Here is a 19,631-nt window from a genome sequence, read left to right as displayed (position 1 = left end):
ATGTCATTGCTAATGAGACAACAGCTAAGTGCTATGAGGAGAGCTGGCAGACCTCTCAGTGATGTTTACCACAGATCTCAGAGGAGGAGGTTTCCGTGCTTGAAGGTGCTGAGAATGTATGCCCTGGTGATGGAAAGGAACAGGCCTCCTCCATGGGTGGAGCCAAGGTATACAGCGTACTTAGGGACTTGCACCGGCACCCGTAGATGCCTCGGTACTGATGGCCCTGGTTTTCGTAGTAGCTCATTTTCAGCTGCAGTGTTGATGCTCAGGGATGAGTTGCTGGAGCTGGGATCGGTGTCACAGAAGGCTTATTTTGTGCTGCGGGGTATTCCTTATTAGTCCTAAATGCTGTGTGGGGTTTGGTGGCTTTATCTTTTGAGGCATCAGGTGGTCCCTGTCCTTATGGAAGGACACTGAGCTCTGCCTCTACGTTCAGAGCAGCCCCGCTCAGTGTCAGACTGATCCTGAGACTGTCGTCATCTGCTTTGGTGCTGATAGCACCTGCTGCGCTCGTGTGCTCCTGCTTTGGTGCCGGGTCTTTCCTCAGTGGTCTCTTCTCCATGCTGGTCTTTGGAGTTGATGCTTTGCTAGATCGGATGCTGGTGAAGCTACCTTGTCCACTACTTGGGCCCTGAATCTCATCTTCTCAGGATCTGAAGAGACCTTCATAGACTGTTCCAAGAAACGAAGCTTCAACCATGCTTCCTGAAGCTTGTGTGTTCTTACAGAGAAAGAATGGCAATACTGAGGATCTGCTAGTTTTCTGGGACTCTCCTAAGCAGATGAGGCACCTGCTGGGTCCATATTTCAGAGGAATTAGTCCACTGTAGGATGGGTGCAGCTTGAAGCCTGAAGGTTTGAATCCCTCATGTTGAGAATCCCTGTACACAGATGCTGACTGTAAAATATCCAGTACAGGTGAGTCGATTTAATTCAGGAAGGCTGTACATCAGAGAATCAGAAGTGTTACAAAGGATTTTTTGGGGAAGAATTTGAAGAAATTTAGCCAAAGCTAAGAACTAGCAGGTTGGACACTTGCCAGGTTCTGTCTCAGTGCTGTGTAAGAGAGAACAGAGCGTCCTGGCTGCCCTGGCTTTTGTGCCCTTGTAAAGAGTCATGCCAGAGATTGTTCCTACTTTTATTATTAAAGGGCAAACTTTTAAAAAAACCCTTTATAAGACCAAGAGCTAACACCCCTGTTCTGATGCTCTTGCCATTTATAGTCATCCTCTGCTCTGACATGTCAAATTTAGATGCAAGGCCCTCAGTGCTAGGAGCTGTCGCTTTATGTCTGTAAAGTGCCACACAGGCTGAGAGTGCTGTATGAATTAATAAAACTCTTCCCAGAGGAGAATTTTTTTGCAAATTTAAGGCTAATCAGAGGAGACTTTTTCTGAATTATGAAAGGCCAAAAAAAAGGAAAGGTTACTTACCTTGTACAGTAACTGGAGTTCTCTGAGAAGTAAGTCTCTATGGGTGTGCCACACCAGAACATGCCCATGCCCTCTTGATGAGAGACTTTCAGCAGCAGCATCTGCAGGTCAGAGCCTGTGACCAATGCACTGTCATGTCCGGGGTGAGGGTGTGGACCTGCTGCCATTCTAGTTTTTTCTCTACTGGAAAAGAACAATCAGAAAACTCCAAGGCAGAGGGAAAGGAGGGCGGGCAGTGGAAAACCCATATGGAGTCACATCTCGAAGAACTCCAGTTACTTTAGAAGGTAAGTAACCTCTCCTTCTTTAAGTAGAGTCCCTATAAAAGTGTTCCACATGAGGTGATTCCTGAGCAGTGCTTCAATTACGGAGAAGGGTGCTAAGGAAGCCGATTCAGTATAGAACAGAATCACCAAAGGCTGTGTTGGCTCTGAAAGCAGGTTTAAGAGTATAGTGCTGGAAAGGGTGTGCCGAAGACCAGGTGACTGGCTTGAAGATGTCTGAGATACATATGTTTTAGTAGGGCCACATCGTAGACGAGACCCTGGTGGAATGAGCTACCACCCTTGGAGGGGGATAGCTCCCCATAGGTTCTAATGGAGGTTTCCTCAGAGCAGTAGGGACTAAGATGAGGTCCGACTGTAGAGTAGGTTCTTTGAGAGGAGGAAAATGGTTGAACAGGCCTTTAATAAATGTCAGTCAGTGGATGAGTGAAGACTGAAAACCCCTCACTAGGAGGTGAAAAGTTGTGACAGCTGCCAAACTAACCTTAACTGAGCTCAGCGATAATCCTGTGGTTTTTAAATTTAGCAGATAATCAAGAATGTGTGTCAGACAAGACTCAACAGGAGGTATAGATTTGCGGCTGCACCAAAAATGAAAATGTTTCCACTGCTGAAGGTAGGTTCTCCACTATGGAGCAGCACTGTTTGTCCCTCTGGAGAGCAGTCTTGTTCTATACCAGAGAGCCATCTAGTAGTCAGGCCTTGAGGGGAAGGTTGGGAGCAATCCGAACTCCTTGGGAAGAACTCTGCTGTCAGGGGAAGGTGGAGGCAGTTGCTGAGACATGCAAACAAGCTCTGGAAACCATACCTGCCTTGGTCATGATGCTGTAATGTGGAGGGCTACTAATTTCTCCTGTTTCTGATCTGGACCTTGAGTAGTGATGGTGTCGGGAGACGATCATACAGAGATACATGGGGTCAAAAGATGACTAGAGCACCTCCTGTCAAGTGCCTGCTGTGCTCCCTCGCCTCCTGAACAGAATCATCTGCACTTTGCACTGGATGGTGTCATGGAGAGACCTATCTCTGGATGGCCCCAGGTAAGATGTGTCCTTCGACAACCGTATCATTCAGCTCCCACTTGTGGTTGAGGCAGAGGGAGTCTGCCACTGTATTCTGCAGTCCTGGTAGGTAAACCACTGAGATCTGTATGTGATGTGATATGCACCAGTTCCATAATCTTATGGATTCGGCACATAACAAATGTGATCTTGCTACTCCTTGTCAGTTGAGATAATATATTGCTGCTCTGTTGTCCGTCATTATTCTGGTTGGGTGGCCCGACATGGGAAAGGAACTGGGGGCAAGCATAACACTATCCTGAGTTCCAGGATGCTGATATGGAGGATTGCCTCCTGTGGGGCCCATTTGACCTACACTGTGAAGCCTTGGAAGTGCATGCCCCAGTCTAGCAGGGAGGCATATGTAGAGATGATCCTTGTGGGAAGGGGCTGATAAAATGGAACTCCCACCCATACCTTTTGGGGACCTTTCCACCAACTGAGAAAATTGATAACTCTCTGAGGTATGGACACCCACTTGGATAGACTGTACTGTTGGAAGTGTAGATAGTTCTCAGCCAGACCTGAAGACACAGAAAGCGTACCCTTGCTAAGGGTGTCACAAACATACAGGCTGCCATACAACCCAGGAGTTGCAGGCAAGCCATTTCTGTGGTTTGCAGGCTCTGCTGTACTGTTGAAATGGGGCTGGACTTTGTGGAAAACCTGTCTGTTAGCAAGCATGCTCTGGTGGTGGTAGAGGAATCTGGTGTGGCCCCAACAAAGTCTATGTTTTTTGTGCGTGAGTGTAGACTTTTCCATGCCAAGGCAAAGGTCCAGGAAATGGAACAGGGATAGGGCCCTTGTTGGCTGCTGTTTGTACTTCAAGAAACGAGTGACCCTTTAGGAGCCAATCATCCAGGTAAGCAAAGATGATTATTCCCATCTGACAGAGATAGGCTGTGATGGCCAAGAGGACTTTGATAAAGACCTTGGGACAGTGGAGAGGCCAAAGGGCAGGACATGGTATTGTCAGCGGTCCCTGCCAACAACAAAATGTAGGAAACGTTTGTACAAGGTGTGTCCGGCTATATGAAAATAAGCATCCTAAAGGCAAGGGAGACAAACCAACCCATCTGCTGGATCCATAGAGGGAAGCAGTGCTGCTAGAGTGACCATTCTGAACTGTTGAGAGCAGATAAAGACGTTTAAAGTCCGGAGATCCAGAACTGGTCTTCACCCCACATTTTCCTTGGGGATGAGGAAGTACTGGGAATAGGATAATTTCCTGATGAAGACCAGTGGAACAGGTTTGACTAGGCAGGACTGTACCTCCTGCCTCAAGAAACTCATGTGAAGGGTCCCTGAAGATGGACAGAGAGGGAGGGCATGCAGGATAAGCTGAACTGGACGGAACAGCCTGAAGAACTCACCTCCAGGATCCATCTGTCTGAGGTGATGAGTTCCCAGAAGGACAGAAAGTGGTTGAGAGAATCTCCATAAGGGTGGATGGAGAAAGATGCATTGTAGGATCCGGAATAGGAGATAGTGCTTGACCTTCAACCAACAGGTCAAAATGGTTGCTTCTAAGATGTCATTGACTATGAAGGATGGCCCCTTCTTGGTGAATATATGCTTCTGCCTGGGGGGGAGGTGGGGGTTCAGCTGGCTTCATGGGTTAATAGTGGACTGGGCAAGATTGTTGAGCTGCCTCTGAGCTTATATTTTCTCTTTGTCGCAGTCATATAGATGCCCAGAGATCACAGTGTCGCACAGGAGCCTTTTAGTGAACGAAGAGACCTGTCTGTGGCCTCTCTCAACAGCTTGGGTCCTTTGAAGGTACGGTCCCTCAGCAGTGTTTTTTACCTCCTGGAGAAAACTGGAACTGAGATGTTTGATGCATGACCACTGTCACAGATACAGAACATGCAACTGTATTGGCAGCATTGAGCAAGATCAGGAGAGAAGCTCTGGAGATTGTCTGGGGTTCTATTATCGGTGGGTGAAATTGTTCCCTCTGGTCCCGTGGCAGGTGCGCAAAAGACAAAAACTCAATTTGTAAAATCATGTTTTGCCATCAGGGCCTGGTAAATGGCTACTTTGAACCACAAAGAGGCTGAGGAGCAGCTTTCGTGGCCAAGATCTAGCCATTTTAGCTCCCTCTCGGATGGCGCTGAGCAGGACTGACGTTGGTTTCATTCGTCAGTGGCCTTCACAACCAGGGAGTTAGGTTTAGGGTGGGAGAAAAAAAATACCCTGAGCCTTTGGGTGGAATACTGCATTTTTTAATCAGCACATTTACAAGTAGGTGGTAGAGTATCATAGAATCATAGAATATCAGGGTTGGAAGGGACCTCAGGAGGTCATCTAGTCCAACCCCCTGCTCAAAAGCAGGACCCATACCCAATTAAATCATCCCAGCCAGGGCTTTGTCAAGCCTGACCTTAAAAACGTCTAAGGAAGGAGATTCCACCACCTCCCTAGGCAAAGCATTCCAGTATTTCACCACCCTCCTAGTGAAAAAGTTTTTCCTAATATCCAACCTGAACCTCCCCCACTGCAACTTGAGACCATTACTCCTTGTCCTGTCCTCTTCCATCACTGAGAATAGTCTAGAACCATCCTCTCTGGAACCACCTCTCAGGTAGTTGAAAGCAGCTATCACATCCCCCCTCATTCTTCTCTTCTGCAGACTAAACAATCCCAGTTCCCCCAGCCTCTCCTCATAACTCATGTGTTCCAGACCCCTAATCATTTTTGTTGCCCTCCACTGGACTCTCTCCAATTTATCCACATCCTTCTTGTAGTGTGGGGCCCAAAACTGGACACAGTACTCCAGATGAGGCCTCACCAATGTCGAATAGAGGGGAACGATCACGTCCCTCGATCTGCTCGCTATGCCCCTACTTATACAGCCCAAAATGCCATTGGCCTTCTTGGCAACAAGGGCACACTGCTGGCTCATATCCAGCTTCTTGTCCACTGTCACCCCTAGGTCCTTTTCCGCAGAACTGCTGCCTAGCCATTCGGTCCCTAGTCTGTAGCTGTGCATTGGGTTCTTCCGTCCTAAGTGCAGGACGCTGCACTTATCCTTATTGAACCTCATCAGATTTCTTTTGGCCCTATCCTCCAATTTGTCTAGGTCCCTCTGTATCCTATCCCTGCCCTCCAGCGTATCTACCACTCCTCCCAGTTTAGTATCATCCGCAAATTTGCTGAGAGTGCAATCCAGACCATCCTCCAGATCATTTATGAAGATATTGAACAAAACCGGCCCCAGGACCGACCCTTGGGGCACTCCACTTGACACCGGCTGCCAACTAGACATGGAGCCATTGATCACTACCCATTGAGCCCGACAATCTAGCCAACTTTCTACCCACCTTATGGTGCATTCATCCAGCCCATACTTCCTTAACTTGCTGACAAGAATACTGTGGGAGACCGTGTCAAAAGCTTTGCTAAAGTCAAGATACAATACATCCACTGCTTTCCCTTCATCCACAGAACCAGTAATCTCATCATAGAAGGCGATTAGATTAGTCAGGCATGACCTTCCCTTGGTGAATCCATGCTGACTGTTCCTGATCACTTTCCTCTCATGTAAGTGCTTCAGGATTGATTCTTTGAGGACCTGCTCCATGATTTTTCCGGGGACTGAAGTGAGGCTGACTGGCCTGTAGTTCCCAGGATCCTCCTTCCCTTTTTTAAAGATTGGCACTACATTAGCCTTTTTCCAGTCATCCGGGACTTCCCCCGTTCGCCACGAGTTTTCAAAGATAATGGCCAATGGCTCTGCAATCACAGCCGCCAGTTCCTTTAGCACTCTTGGATGCAACTCATCTGGCCCCATGGACTTGTGCACGTCCAGTTTTTCTAAATAGTCCCTAACCACCTCTTTCTCCACAGAGGGCTGGCCATCTATTCCCCATGTTGTGATGCCCAGCACAGCAGTCTGGGAGCTGACCTTGTTCGTGAAGACAGAGGCAAAAAAATCATTGAGTACATTAGCTTTTTCCACATCCTCCGTCACTAGGTTGCCTCCCTCATTCATTAAGGGGCCCACACTTTCCTTGGCTTTCTTCTTGTTGCCAACATACCTGAAGAAACCCTTCTTGTTACTCTTAACATCTCTCGCTAGCTGCAGCTCCAGGTGCGATTTCGCCCTCCTAATTTCATTCCTACATGCCCGAGCAATATTTTTATACTCTTCCCTGGTCATATGTCCAACCTTCCACTTCTTGTAAGCTTCTTTTTTATGCTTAAGATCCGCTAGGATTTCACCATTAAGCCAAGCTGGTCGCCTGCCATATTTACTATTCTTTCGACACATCGGGATGGTTTGTCCCTGTAACCTCAACAGGGATTCCTTGAAATACAGCCAGCTCTCCTGGACTCCTTTCCCCTTCATGTTAGTCCCCCAGGGGATCCTACCCATCCGTTCCCTGAGGGAGTTGAAGTCTGCTTTCCTGAAGTCCAGGGTCCGTATCCTGCAGCTTACCTTTCTTCCCTGTGTCAGGATCCTGAACTCAACCAACTCATGGTCACTGCCTCCCAGATTCCCATCCACTTCTGCTTCCCCTACTAATTCTTCCCGGAGTAGCTGGAATTTACCTCACACCTTAGGGGCTGGAGACAGCAGAGCATCATTGATGGGCAAGGCAATTTTGCCCTGAGGAGGCATATGGAGCAGGGAATGTTGGGTTCCTGTAGGTCTTCCAATGGGATTTGCAAGGCCTCTGCGATCCGTTTCAGAAGGCCTTGAAACCATTAGTGGGGGAGGCATAACAGCCTTGTATGGCAAGGAGGATTTATGGGAAGATGTTTTTTCTTCTTCCCCACCTGGCTTTTGATCCTCTATAAGTCCTCCGGTCGAGCAGGAACCAGGGTCGGTGACTGCTGCTCTTGACATGCCCTCTTATGAGATGGAACTGTGTAGAACTCCTTGCCATAAGAGGCCCATGGGTTCTAATAAGCCCATTGTGGTGGGGCATAAGAGAAAAGGCAGGACCCCAAGATTACTGGGAATTTCTTCCTTGGGGTGCACCTCAAAGGAGGGAAGCTGGAATGGGAAGGTGGAGGAGCCCTGTACAGACTTCTCGGAATCAGACGCAGTGTCATCTCCTGTGTCCACTTGAGGGACAAATGGTGCTGCTATCAGAGACTATGCTGGTACTAGGGGCTGGAGTGGGTCTGGTAACCGCACTGGTATGGAAGCAGAGACTTCGCTGGCTGATGAGATAGTTCCACAGGAGGATATGTTGGTACTGGCTGAAAATGCCTCTTAGTTGACTCTGGGAGGTAAGTCGGTACCAGTGGGGAATGTGTCTCAGTACCTCTCAGCAATGGAGACTCAGAATCTGAAGGTCCTTCTGTGAAAGGCACCTGGACAGCACGAGGGACTCTGGATAGTAAACCTCAGGAGTCAGTACACGTAGGGGTACTGGAGACAGTACCGAAGCATGGTCTGGGCGTTTTCCTTGACTGGCTGCAGAAGACTGTACCAATGATGATTTTGGTTTCATTTTAGAAGAGTTTTTATGCTTCAAATGTACTGAGTCTGGTGCTAACAGCAATGCCACTCCATGTTGTTTAACAGATGACTTCTTGGTACATGGCATGGCATTTTGAACTGGTGTCAGGTTCTGAATATTGGAGAAGGTGGAAGCCACAGCAGTACCAGTGCTGGGATACAAGACACAGACCAAGAGGTTGACTTCCCCATGTTCTGTTCAATATCTTCATCAATGTTTTAGATAATGACAGAGTACACTCATAAGGTTTGCAGATGATACCAAGCTGGGAGGGGTTGGAAGTGCTTTGGAGGATAAGATTAAAATTGAAAATGATTAGACAAACTGGAAAAATGGTCTGAAGTAAATAGGATGGAATTCAGCAAAGTACTCCCACTTGGGAAGGAACAATTTGTTGCACACATCCAAAATGGGAAATGACTTTCAAGGAAGGAGTACTGTGGAAAGGGATCTGGGGGTCATAGTGGATCACAAGATAAATATGAGTCAATGGTGTAACACTGTTGCAAAAAAAAAGCAAACATCATTCTGGGATGTATTAGCAGGAGTATTGTAAGCAAGACGCAAGATTAGGCCTCAACTGGAATATTGTGTCCAGCTCTGGGAAGCACATTTCAGGAAAGACAAGGACAAATTGGAGAAAGTCCAGAGAAGAGCAACGAAACTGATTAAAGGTCTCGAAAACATGACTTATGAGGGAAGATTAAAAAAATTGGGTTTGTTTAGTCTGGAGAAGAGAAGAGTGAGGGGGGTGATAACATTTTTCAAGTACATAGAAGGTTGTTACAAGGAGGAGGGAGAAACACTGTTTTCTTTAACCTCTTAGGCTAGGACAAGAAACAATAGGCTTAAACTGCAGTAAGGGCAGTTTAGGCTGAACATTAGGGAAAACTTCCTAACTGTCAAGGTGATTAAACACTGGAGCAAATTGTCTAGGGACTCTCCATTGCTGGAGATTTTTAAGAGGTTAAACGAACACCTGTCAGGGATGGTCTAGATCAGGGGTGGGCAAACTTTTTGGCCTGAGGGCCACATTGGGGTTCCAAACCCGTATGGAGGGCTGGGTAGGGAAGGCTGTGCCTCCCCAAACAGCCTGGCTCCCGCCCCCTCCCACTTCCCACCTCCTGACTACCCCCTTTAGAATCTCCCCACATCCAACCTCCCTTGCTCCTTGTCTCCTGACCACCCCCTCCCGGAAGCTCCCGTCCCTAACCGCCCCCATCCAACCCCCTCCCCCCGCTCCCTGTCCCCTGACTTCCCCGCCCTCTATCCACACCCCAGCACCCTGACAGGCCCCCTGGGACTCCCACCTATCCCGCCCATCCAACCACCCCTGATCCCTGTCCCCTGACTGCCCTCCGGGACCCCGTGCCCCTTATCCAACCCCCCCTGCTCCTCTTACCATGCCGCTCAGAGCAGCATGTCTGGCAGCCGTGCCGCCTGGCCAGAGCCAGCCGCTCTGCCGTGCTACCTGGCGGGAGCTTGCAGCTATGCCACCTAGAGCACTGGTGGCACGGCGAGCTGAGGCTGCAGAGGAGGGGGGAGGACAGCAGGGGAGGGGCCGGGGGCTAGCCTCCCCGGCTGGGAGCTCAAGGGCTGGGAAGGACTGTCCCAGGGGCCGGATGTGGCCACAGGCCGTATTTTGCCCACCTCTGGTCTAGATAATACTTAGTCCTGCCATGAGTGCAGGGACTGGACTATATGCCCTCTTAAGGTCCCTTCCAGTCCTATGATTATATGGTTCTTTTAGATTCTCATTCTGGAGAAAATTTTTTTAAAAAGGTCTGGATGGTTCTGAAGGGCCCCAGGGTTTCTACTTACTGCAGCAGAGACAGTCACTGGAGCTCTTTGAGCAGCCAAAGCTGATGTTCAAGGGGGTGACTTGAATGCTCCATCAACACTTTCAGCTGTTCCTCAAGTTTTTTGAAATCTGCTTTTAAAACTTGAGCAGACCACGTATTTGGAGGGAACGTGAGTCTCTTCAAATCAGCAGAGGCAGATTCAATCTCTGTCATTGTGGGAAAGAGACCTGTGGCAGGTCCGGCAGGGGTTTTGGGCATAACCTATTAGTTGAAGTAGTGGACTGAGGCCAAACCCAGAAGCCCAGATTGGGCAAAGGAAAGAAGGGAGTAAACCCCCCAAACCACAAAACTGTGTTAAACAGAAAAATTAAATATTAAAAAATTACTAAGAAAGAAGCATAAAAATAAAGAAAATAAAGCAGAAAACCACATGGTTATCTATCATGGACACTGCAACACTCCCTCTCAAGCTGCAGGAGGTTGAGAAGGAACTGGAGTGGCACCGGGCCCAACCCCCATATACCCTCACACCAGAGCATGAGGGTGTGTAGGGCACCGCTGTGGACCTAAGGACAGTGTTGAAGAAAGTTCCTGTTCAAAAATGCCCAGGCACATACACATCCTGAAGCTGAGCACCCCTAGGGACACTTCTTGTATAGTGAGTATTTAGCTGTTTGAAAACCCTTGTCCATTTGTAACTCAAAAAACTTGCTGTAAAACAAGAACTAGCACAATGATGCTGACTGAACATGGCTCTTCAGTAAGGGGAGGTGGAGACACTTCCTCCAGCTGTGTGGGGGCAGAAGACAACCACTTCAAAATTTCAGCTAGTGCAGAATGCAGAAGCCTGCTAACTAGCATTAGCTGGAGGAAACATAATGCTTGTTCTCTAGAGTCTGCACTGATTCCCAGCTTACCTCTAGGTGCAATCTAGGTGTTGATTTGATCTATAAATCCCCACGACTTGGGTCCTGGCTACCTGAGATACTCAGCCCCTTCTACAAGTTACCAATAGACAGAGAGATCCGTTGGAGTGCCTCTCCTGTGAGCTTCTACATATAAGCAACTGGGGGCAAAGCTTGCTCTCTCTCCAGTATTTTAAGTTGCTTAATAATGTCCACAACGATTTGTTCTAGGTCTCAAGTGAGATCAGAATCCTATTGTGCTGGTCATTGTAAAAGATAATCTCTGCCCCCAAAAAGTCTAAAATCTAAATAGAAAGGTTAAAGGTTCCATTTTACAGATGGGGAACTGAGACACAGAGATTAAGTGACTTGCTCATGGTCACACTAGGAGCCAGTTCCAAGAACCAGGAATTAAATCCAGACCTCTTGAGTTCAAGTCCAGTTCCTTAACCACAAGATCACTGTCTCTTTTGTGGTAAAATCCCAGCCCCTTTGAAGTCAGTCAATGACAAAACTCCCTTTGACTTCAATTGGGCCAGGATTTCAACCATAACATCGCAGTGCTCCTGGTACTTGCTTTCCCTGATGCTCTGATATAGCCTGAGTTTGTTGATCTCAGGCCTTTGTCTGATGATGGTAGGTACACCACTAAGGTGGTTTTGAAGGAGCTCTGTTCAGTTCAGTTGACCCTGACATCTTAGGGTCATTTGTTATACTTGTAGATCGACCCAGAGTCTTAGTAAGCAGAGGGTGAGAGCATTCAGGGACCCCTCTCCTGAATTCCCTCAAACCCCAGAACCCTGACACACAGTGAGGGCTCCCCTATACCCAGAGATGGGAAGGATGGCTGTAACTGAAGGTCAAATTCTTCAACATGATATAAGCAAGAGCTCAGGTGAATTTCACGACTGACCAGGATCTTCACTTGGTAGGTGGCAGGGAATAAAGGGGCAGAATTAAGACTATGATTGGAACCTTAACTACCTGTTTCCTGAGTTTAAAGTGTCTATAATTCTCAGCTTACTTTTTGTGAGGAAATTTGGTGCTTGATATCTTCAGAGAACTGTACAGCTAATTAACTCCACCAGCTTCCTGATGCCAGTATTATTCCCATTGTACAGGAACAGGAAAACTGAGGCTAAGGGTGGTTTGTCCAAAGTCAAAGAGCAAATCTGTGGTATAGTTGTGGGATCATAGAATCTCAGGGTTGGAAGGGACCTCAAAGCAGGACCAACCCCCAACTAAATCACACTAGCCAGGGCTTTGTCAAGCCTCACCTTAAAAACCTCTAAGGAAGGAGATTCCACCACCTCCGTAAGGAACCCATTCCAGTGTTTCACCACCCTCCTAGTGAAAAAGTTTTTCCTAATATCCAACCTAAATCTCCCCCACTGCAACTTGAGACCATTACTCCTTGCTCTGTCATCTGCTACCACTGAGAACAGCCTAGATCCATCCTCTTTGGAACCCCCTTTCAGGTAGTTGAAAGCAGCTATCAAATCTCCCTCATTCTTCTCTTCCGCAGACTAAACAATCCCAGTTCCCTCAGCCTCTCCTTAAAAGTCATGTGTTCTAGTCCCCTAATCATTTTTGTTGCCCTTCGCTGGACTCTTTCCAATTTTTCCACAACCTTCTTGTAGTGTGGGGCCCACAACTGGACACAGTACTCCAGATGAGGTTTCACCAATGTCAAATAGAGGGGAACGATCACGTCCCTTGATCTGCTGGCAATGCCCCTACTTATATCGAATGCTGTAGTCAACTTCAAGGCTTTCTAGGCCTGAAGGGTGAGGGAAGAAGACTTAAGGGTCTTGTTTGATTCAGGAGGAAAATGTGCTCAAGGAAAGGCTCCCATAGGATACTGGTGATGTCAAACATGGAGGTGCCACTCTTACCTGAGAGCTAAGGCTGCAGCTAATTCTATTCTGAACAGAGTCAGTTCCACCTAAGTATGAAATGCAGCTCTCCTTCAAAAGGCTCATCTGTTTACCTGGATCTCTCTCAGCAGTGCTGTCACCTGTTGGTGAGGGCTCTCCTCTCTGGGATATCTTTGCACCACTGCGCAGAACCTTCTCGAGAATACCACGGCCCTCTCGAAGCCGCTCCACAGATGTGGGGACCATCCTGAAAGAGGAAGCAATAAGAGTTGAGGGCTGTTACTACACATCTTTGAGCACAATGACCAAGGTGTGCGGGTTGTGGGCCCCTTGATACACTTACAAGAGGGCTTTGTTTTTAAGCTCTTAAAATATTCTGCTTAGAACGATTAGCATGAAGTCAGGGCTGGAGTGCAAGTCCCTGCCATACAGAGGTGCAGGGGTGGTAGAAGAATGGGTTCACCAGACAGTTATGAGAATTAAGGTACTGCACTGCTTTTGTGATGTCAACAAACCCTGGTGGATTTTACTCTGTCAGTTGCTGTCTACCAAATAGGACTACTGTGAAGTGTTTTCTAAAGTACTGCACTGGGGCAATGAGATCTCTCCTCTTTGTTGTCAAATGATTGTGAGATATTTAATGTTTCATTGTGGTCTAAGTGAGTGTGGGTCCTCCTCTCTCACAAAAGAGTATCTAAATTTAACAGCATTTTGGAAATCCTAGGATACATAAGTCTAGATATAGTCACCGTATGGAAATGAGGGTTTTTTTGCACTGAAAAAGCAGTTTAATGCAACACACTATAATAATACAACATTAAGGTAGCTTTGTTAAAATATCATCAGCAAAAGCAAGGTTCCTGGAGCAGTGATAACTTACCCATTGTGCCTATAAATGCTACTTTCCATTCCTGTTTTCCTTGTCCAATTTGTTTTTTGTTTTTAATACTTTAGCACTTAGAGGCCCACACAAAATTGGTATAACATAGTGTTACCCAGAGTCCAAACACACAGTGAAAATCTCAGCCCCAAAGAGGAAAACAAGAAATAAGAGTCAGAGTAGCAGCCGTGTTAGTCTGTATTCGCAAAAAGAAAAGGAGTACTTGTGGCACCTTAGAGACTAACCAATTTATTTGAGCATAAGCTTCCGTACTCCTTTTCTTTTTAAGAGATAAGTGACTTGCCTCAAGTCACACTGCAGGACAATGGCAGAGCTAGGAACAGAACCCAGGTCTCCTGAGTAACAGTCTGTCCAGTGGATCATGCAGTTTCTAAAGGTGTATTCTTGTTATTTAATATGTAGTATAGCAGTGCCTGGGTGCCCCAGTCACGGATCGGTGAGGGGCCACGTTACTCTAGGCACTGTGCATAGATGAGAGAAAGCCAATGCTTTTTCTACAGTAAATATGTAGCATAAAACACAGATGTGCAGTGTAGCAGGATTAACATTGTGCAGGAGCTTAGACAGGAAACATAAAATTAAACTGTGCAACCGCAACGTTGTATTAAGTGGTTTTTGCATTTATTTTCTCTCCTTTTTTTTTTTAATAAAGGAAAATATAATTTGTTCTCAACATTAGCATTTTGAGGGCCCAAAATGGACACTGAAATTCACACCTCAGTGAGGTGAATGGGGTAGGGGCAGAGTTCACTCCTCACTGAGGTGAATGGGGTGAGGGGGGTGAATTCACACCTTCTCTGCTGCTATTGTTTGGCTGGAGACAGTTTTCTGCAAGGCTGGGTTAACAGGGCAGCAGCACATCTGTTTACATTGTGATGGCTGTATCTTGGCAACTGAAAGAGATAGAAACTTATTTTTTTTTAAATGAAAGCTATTTGCAGATATTGTAGAATGCAGCAAAACTATGGAGACCTCTAAAAATCACAGCAAGTAATTTTAGTTCCCACTTCCTCCTGTCCCTGTTATGCCAACAAGTATGTCTGAAAATGTACACGGGAACTGTGAACAGGTGTAAACGGGGCGGGATGAAATTGTTTTATAACCTTTACTCTAGCATGAGCCTTCTGTAACACCATTTGAAAGTGAAATGGGTCTGTTCGCTCTCAAGCCACATCCACTAGAACCAGAGAAGAAGGAAATAGGATAAGAAAGGTAGCAAAACCAATTAATCCAATTTTAAACAGATACCGATAACACTTCACACTTGGTAACCACATGACACTGTGGCCCCCAGCCTTATGCCATGATACTTGCTCATGAGGCCATAGTGGAAACCAAACCCAGAGCAGCTGAATGAAGCAGGTAATGTAAAGATGGACACTGGAGCCTGACTGCCATGTGGAGAGGTGGTCTCACATCCCTACGCCTGGCAGTTGCATTCAGCCATGCCCCAATCCTAGACAGCGGGGGATAGCACAGATGTGTGTGTGTGTGTGCTGGGGGGGTTGCTTTTAAACCTTTACAAGACAGGCTATAAAGTGAGCAATCATTTAAGTGCAGGACGCCAGCTCAGCCAGTCCCAGCTTCTCCCAACATCTCCATTGTGTGTGGATCACTGAGACAGCAGGGCAACACACACTGGTTTTTGAAAGAACGAACTCTTTCCTTTCATGCCTTTCTGTGCGGTTGTCATTGCAGTAAACTCACTCCAGCATATGGCTTCTCAGGCATTTCCATTGTGAGCCAAATCTTAATAGAAATTCTTGTGGACCCCACTTCCTACACAGTATTGCCCAGACCCACCTCCCTTTCCCTTCTATGTCAACTACAGCAATTGCCTACACACAGAATTAGTATCATGAAAAGAATGTCTTTTTGCCTTTTAACTAGGGTTGTTGATTAATCGCAGTTAACTCGTGTGATTAACTCAAAATAATTAATCACGATTAAAAAAATTAATCAGGATTAATCACACTGTTAAACAGAATACCAATTGAAATTGATGAAATATTTTTGGACGTTTTTCTACGTTTTAAAATATAGTTATTTCAATTACAACACAGAATCAAATAGTACACTCTTCACTTTATATTATTTTTATTACAAATATTTGCACTGTAAAAATGAAAAAATATTTTTCAGTTCACCTCATACAAGTACTGTAGTGCAATCTCTATCGTGAAAGTGCAACTTCTTATAGATTTTTGTTACAGAACTGCACTCAAAAATAAAACAATGCAAAACTTTAGTGTCTACAAGTCTACTCAGTCCTCCTTCTTGTTCAGCCAATTGCTAAGACAAACCAGTTTGTTTACATTTACAGGAGATAATATTGCCCACTTCTTATTTACAATGTCACCTGAAAGTGAGAACAGGGATTTGAATGGCACTGTTGTAGCCGGCATTGCAAGGTATTTACATGCCAGATATGCTAAACATTCGTATGCCCCTTCAAGCTTTGGCCACCATTCCAGAGGACATGCTTCCATGCTGATGATGCTCGTTAATAAAAATGTGTTAATTAAATTTGTGACTGAACTACTTGGGGGAGAATTATATGTCTCCGGCTCTGTTTTACCTGCATCCGGCCACATATTTCATGTTATAGCAGTCTCGGACGATGACTCAGTTCGTTTTAAGAACACATTCACTGATGATTTAACAAAACGCAAAGAAGGTACCAATGTGAGATTTCTAAAGATAGCTAAAAGAAAAGGAGTACTTGTGGTACATTAGAGACTTGACCCAAGGTTTAAGAATCTGAAGTGCCTTCCAAAATCTGAGAGGGATGAGGTGTGGCGCATGCTTTCAGCAGTTTTAAAGGAGCAACACTCCCATGTGGAAACTACCTAAAAAGAAAACCAACCTTCTGCTGGTGGCATCTGACTCAGATGATGAAAATGAACATGCGTCGGTCTGCACTGCTTTGGATCGTTATCAAGCAGAACCAGTCATCAGCATGGATGCATGTCCTCTGGAATGGTGGTTGAAGTATGAAGGGACATCGGAATCTTTAGCATATCTGGCATATAAACATCTTGTGATGCCAGCTACAACAGTGCCATGCAAATGCCTGTTCTCACTTTCAGGTGACATTGTGAACAAGAAGTGGGCAGCATTATCTCCTACAAATGTAAACAACCCTGTTTGTCTGAGCGATTGGCTGAACAAGAAATAGGACTAAGTGGACTTGTAGGCTCTAAAGTTTTACATTTTTTAACTTTTGCATCAGGTTTTTTGTACATAATTCTACATTTGTAAATTCAACTTTCATGATGAAGCGACTGCACTACAGTACTTGTATTAGGTGAATTGAAAATACTATTTCTTTTGGTTTTTTACAGTGCAAATATTTGTAATCAAAAATAAATAGAAAGTGAGCTACTGTACCCTTTGTATTCTGTGTTGCAATTGAAATCAATATATTTGAAAATTTAGAAAACACCCAAAAATATTTAAATAAATGGTATTCTATTATTGTTTAACAGTGCGACTAATTGTGATTAATTTTTTTAATCGATTGACAGCCCTAATTTTAATGCAATTTAGCAGAGTGAGGCCATCATCATGTGACACCAGCTCTCTACAGAACCCTGGCGAGCACCATGTGGACCACCATAGGTTCCTGGAGCACAGTTTGTGAACCTATGCTCTAGGGTATTTGCACATGACATAGACTAGAGATGTGCCAAGTGCTGCCCCTCATCTCCCGCATGTGCCATCATGCCAAAGGTGTAAGTCTCTGTTCGGAGGTCATGGGGAGGTGTATTATTTCGTTTCTTTTTCAATAAAAGCAAGCATTAAGATGTCACAGCAGCCCATACTGTGAGAGTCAAGGTCTTGCAGTAGAACGCTAAGGTGCAAATCCCATGGCAAACACATGGTCCTAGAGTCTGGAGAATAAACCCAACAAAAGAAAAATTGGTGAAGACACTTCACATTGTTTTTTAATTTCCACCATGGATATTTGGCATCTAATCTACAATCGGGCTGGCTCAAGAGGCTGCTGGGATCACTTGTGTTTATATTGTAGAATTCAACTCATATAGCAAACCAGAATCAGTTCTGTGGCCCCATTCTAAAGCCAGGAGATATATCTAGAGCCATTCCATATGAAGGTTAACTCAGGATCCATCCAGGGTGAGCAGACACTTGCTAGTGCTGTCTGACTTTCTGATGGATTCTATTTGTAGGCCTTTACACACATCTTCTTGGGAAAGCCCCAAGCAGAGAGTCTGACCAACTTCCTATGAAGCAACAACAACCTTGTCAGAAGAGTGAACACTCACCACCTACTGCTGATGTTCTCCTGGGACTTGCAGTGTGAGGTCAAGGAACTAGCCACCCTCAGGTCTGGTGGGCTGATCTCCTCTATGTGAGGCAGGGGGGGATGTGAGGGAGAGAAGCCACTTTGTGGGGAGGATGGGGCTCGGACTACTGAGCCCAGCACATTGCTGGCATCTGTGTCAGTCACAGAGCTGTTGCTGCCTTGTCGGGTAGGAGTCACTGTGCATCGCACTGAATCACTTCCCTCCTTGGCTTCCTGTTTTCGCTTGCGGTACTCCAGCAGAGAAACCTGAGAGAGAAACATCACCATGAGCCTGGGAGACTGAGGCTGTTAGTTGAACAGACAGATCACTAAGTTGACAGGTCCCTGAGGGGGGAAGGATGCTATCCCTTCATATGCTGCCCTAGGAGCACTGACTACATATACAAGTACACATTTTAACATGTATAAAACTGCAGGATAGGGCATCCCTGAGCTATAATTAGGACTAGACTTTATGAAAAACAAGAGATGATTTGCATCTCTATAGTTCCTTTCATGCAAGGATCTCAAAGCATGTTACAAACATGAATGAAGCCTCCCCTGGGAAGAAGGTAGGAATTTTACAGATGGGATAGAGGCAGAGATTAAATGACTTGTCTGTAAGAATCGTACACCAAATCAGTTTCAAAACAGGGGAAAAATCCCATGTGACAGATTAGATACCATCAATAAATCATAGTTAGCATGATATTACTGAGAAATATGGAATTATGAAAAATATGGTTATGAATTTTAAGCCTATAATCAGAACCCCATGAACTGATTGCAAATTTACCATAGAATCCACCCCAGCCTCAGAATTGGGCTGCAGAATTTAAACGTTAATTTAGAACAATGTACATTTCTAGTTCTGCGTACAAAGAAAACAAAGTTTGCATCCTTTTATATTGGAGTCACGTCTTCTTGAATTTGCAGATAGGCTGAAACAATAGCTCAGAGGTCTGACTGTCGTATTTTTCCACACTTAACTATTTAATGGATGATCATTTCAGAAGAAATACGCTGTTAGTAGTGTGCCTATCCCACAATCCCAAACCTCCTCCTGCACCTCCTCAATTGTCAAAAGCCTCAATGGCTTCTGTCCAGTTACCAAATCTCCAGCATCCTCCTGACAACTTGTGCAATACAGGTCCACACAGTACAAAAATCTGCAGCACTCTGAAAGCTGAAAACAAAAGCGTTCTCTACCTCTATTCTATATAGGTTCAAACACCATGCTCACCCCTACAGGATCTGAGCACCTTCCAGCACTGCATTAAACAATGTGACGAACATCTGTCATATGTTTGTTCTCTCATCCTGCCCCCAGGGGTGAAACATATGCAGAGGGGTGTCTTGTTTGGGTATTTTATTTTAATGCATATGCATATCTACACCACTAACATTTCACAATTGCTCACACTGGCTCTGCTCCACTCGTGTTAGCACTTTTGCGAAGCCTAGTGTAGACATGGCCTGTAGCATTTTAAGCTGGGTCATCTCATCTTGTTCAGAGCAGATCTATTTGACAAAGTGATTAAAAAGGCAGCAGCAGCCTATGGCCAATTCAAGGCTTGCAATC

At 45.6% G+C, this 19,631-nt stretch overlaps 1 protein-coding gene across 7 annotated transcripts in view; it reads right to left on the bottom strand.

Moving 5' to 3' along the window:
• SETD5 (SET domain containing 5) overlaps nt 1–19,631 on the bottom strand; it is a 173,443-nt gene that overhangs the window by 13,440 nt on the left and 140,372 nt on the right. For all 7 annotated transcript variants that reach the window (XM_073350785.2, XM_073350778.1, XM_073350781.1 and 4 more), the window contains 2 exons: nt 18,030–18,316; nt 12,953–13,086 (listed from right to left, as the gene is read on the bottom strand). In XM_073350785.2, coding sequence (XP_073206886.1) covers nt 12,953–13,086; nt 18,030–18,316 — 421 coding nt within the window. The remainder of the gene's footprint in view (nt 1–12,952; nt 13,087–18,029; nt 18,317–19,631) is intronic.

The sequence above is a fragment of the Lepidochelys kempii genome, chromosome 7, assembly GCF_965140285.1.
Source record: "Lepidochelys kempii isolate rLepKem1 chromosome 7, rLepKem1.hap1, whole genome shotgun sequence".
Classification (NCBI taxonomy): Eukaryota; Metazoa; Chordata; order Testudines; family Cheloniidae; genus Lepidochelys; species Lepidochelys kempii.
The sequence above is the reverse complement of the archived record's forward strand: the minus strand, read 5'-3'. Positions and strand labels throughout refer to the sequence as shown.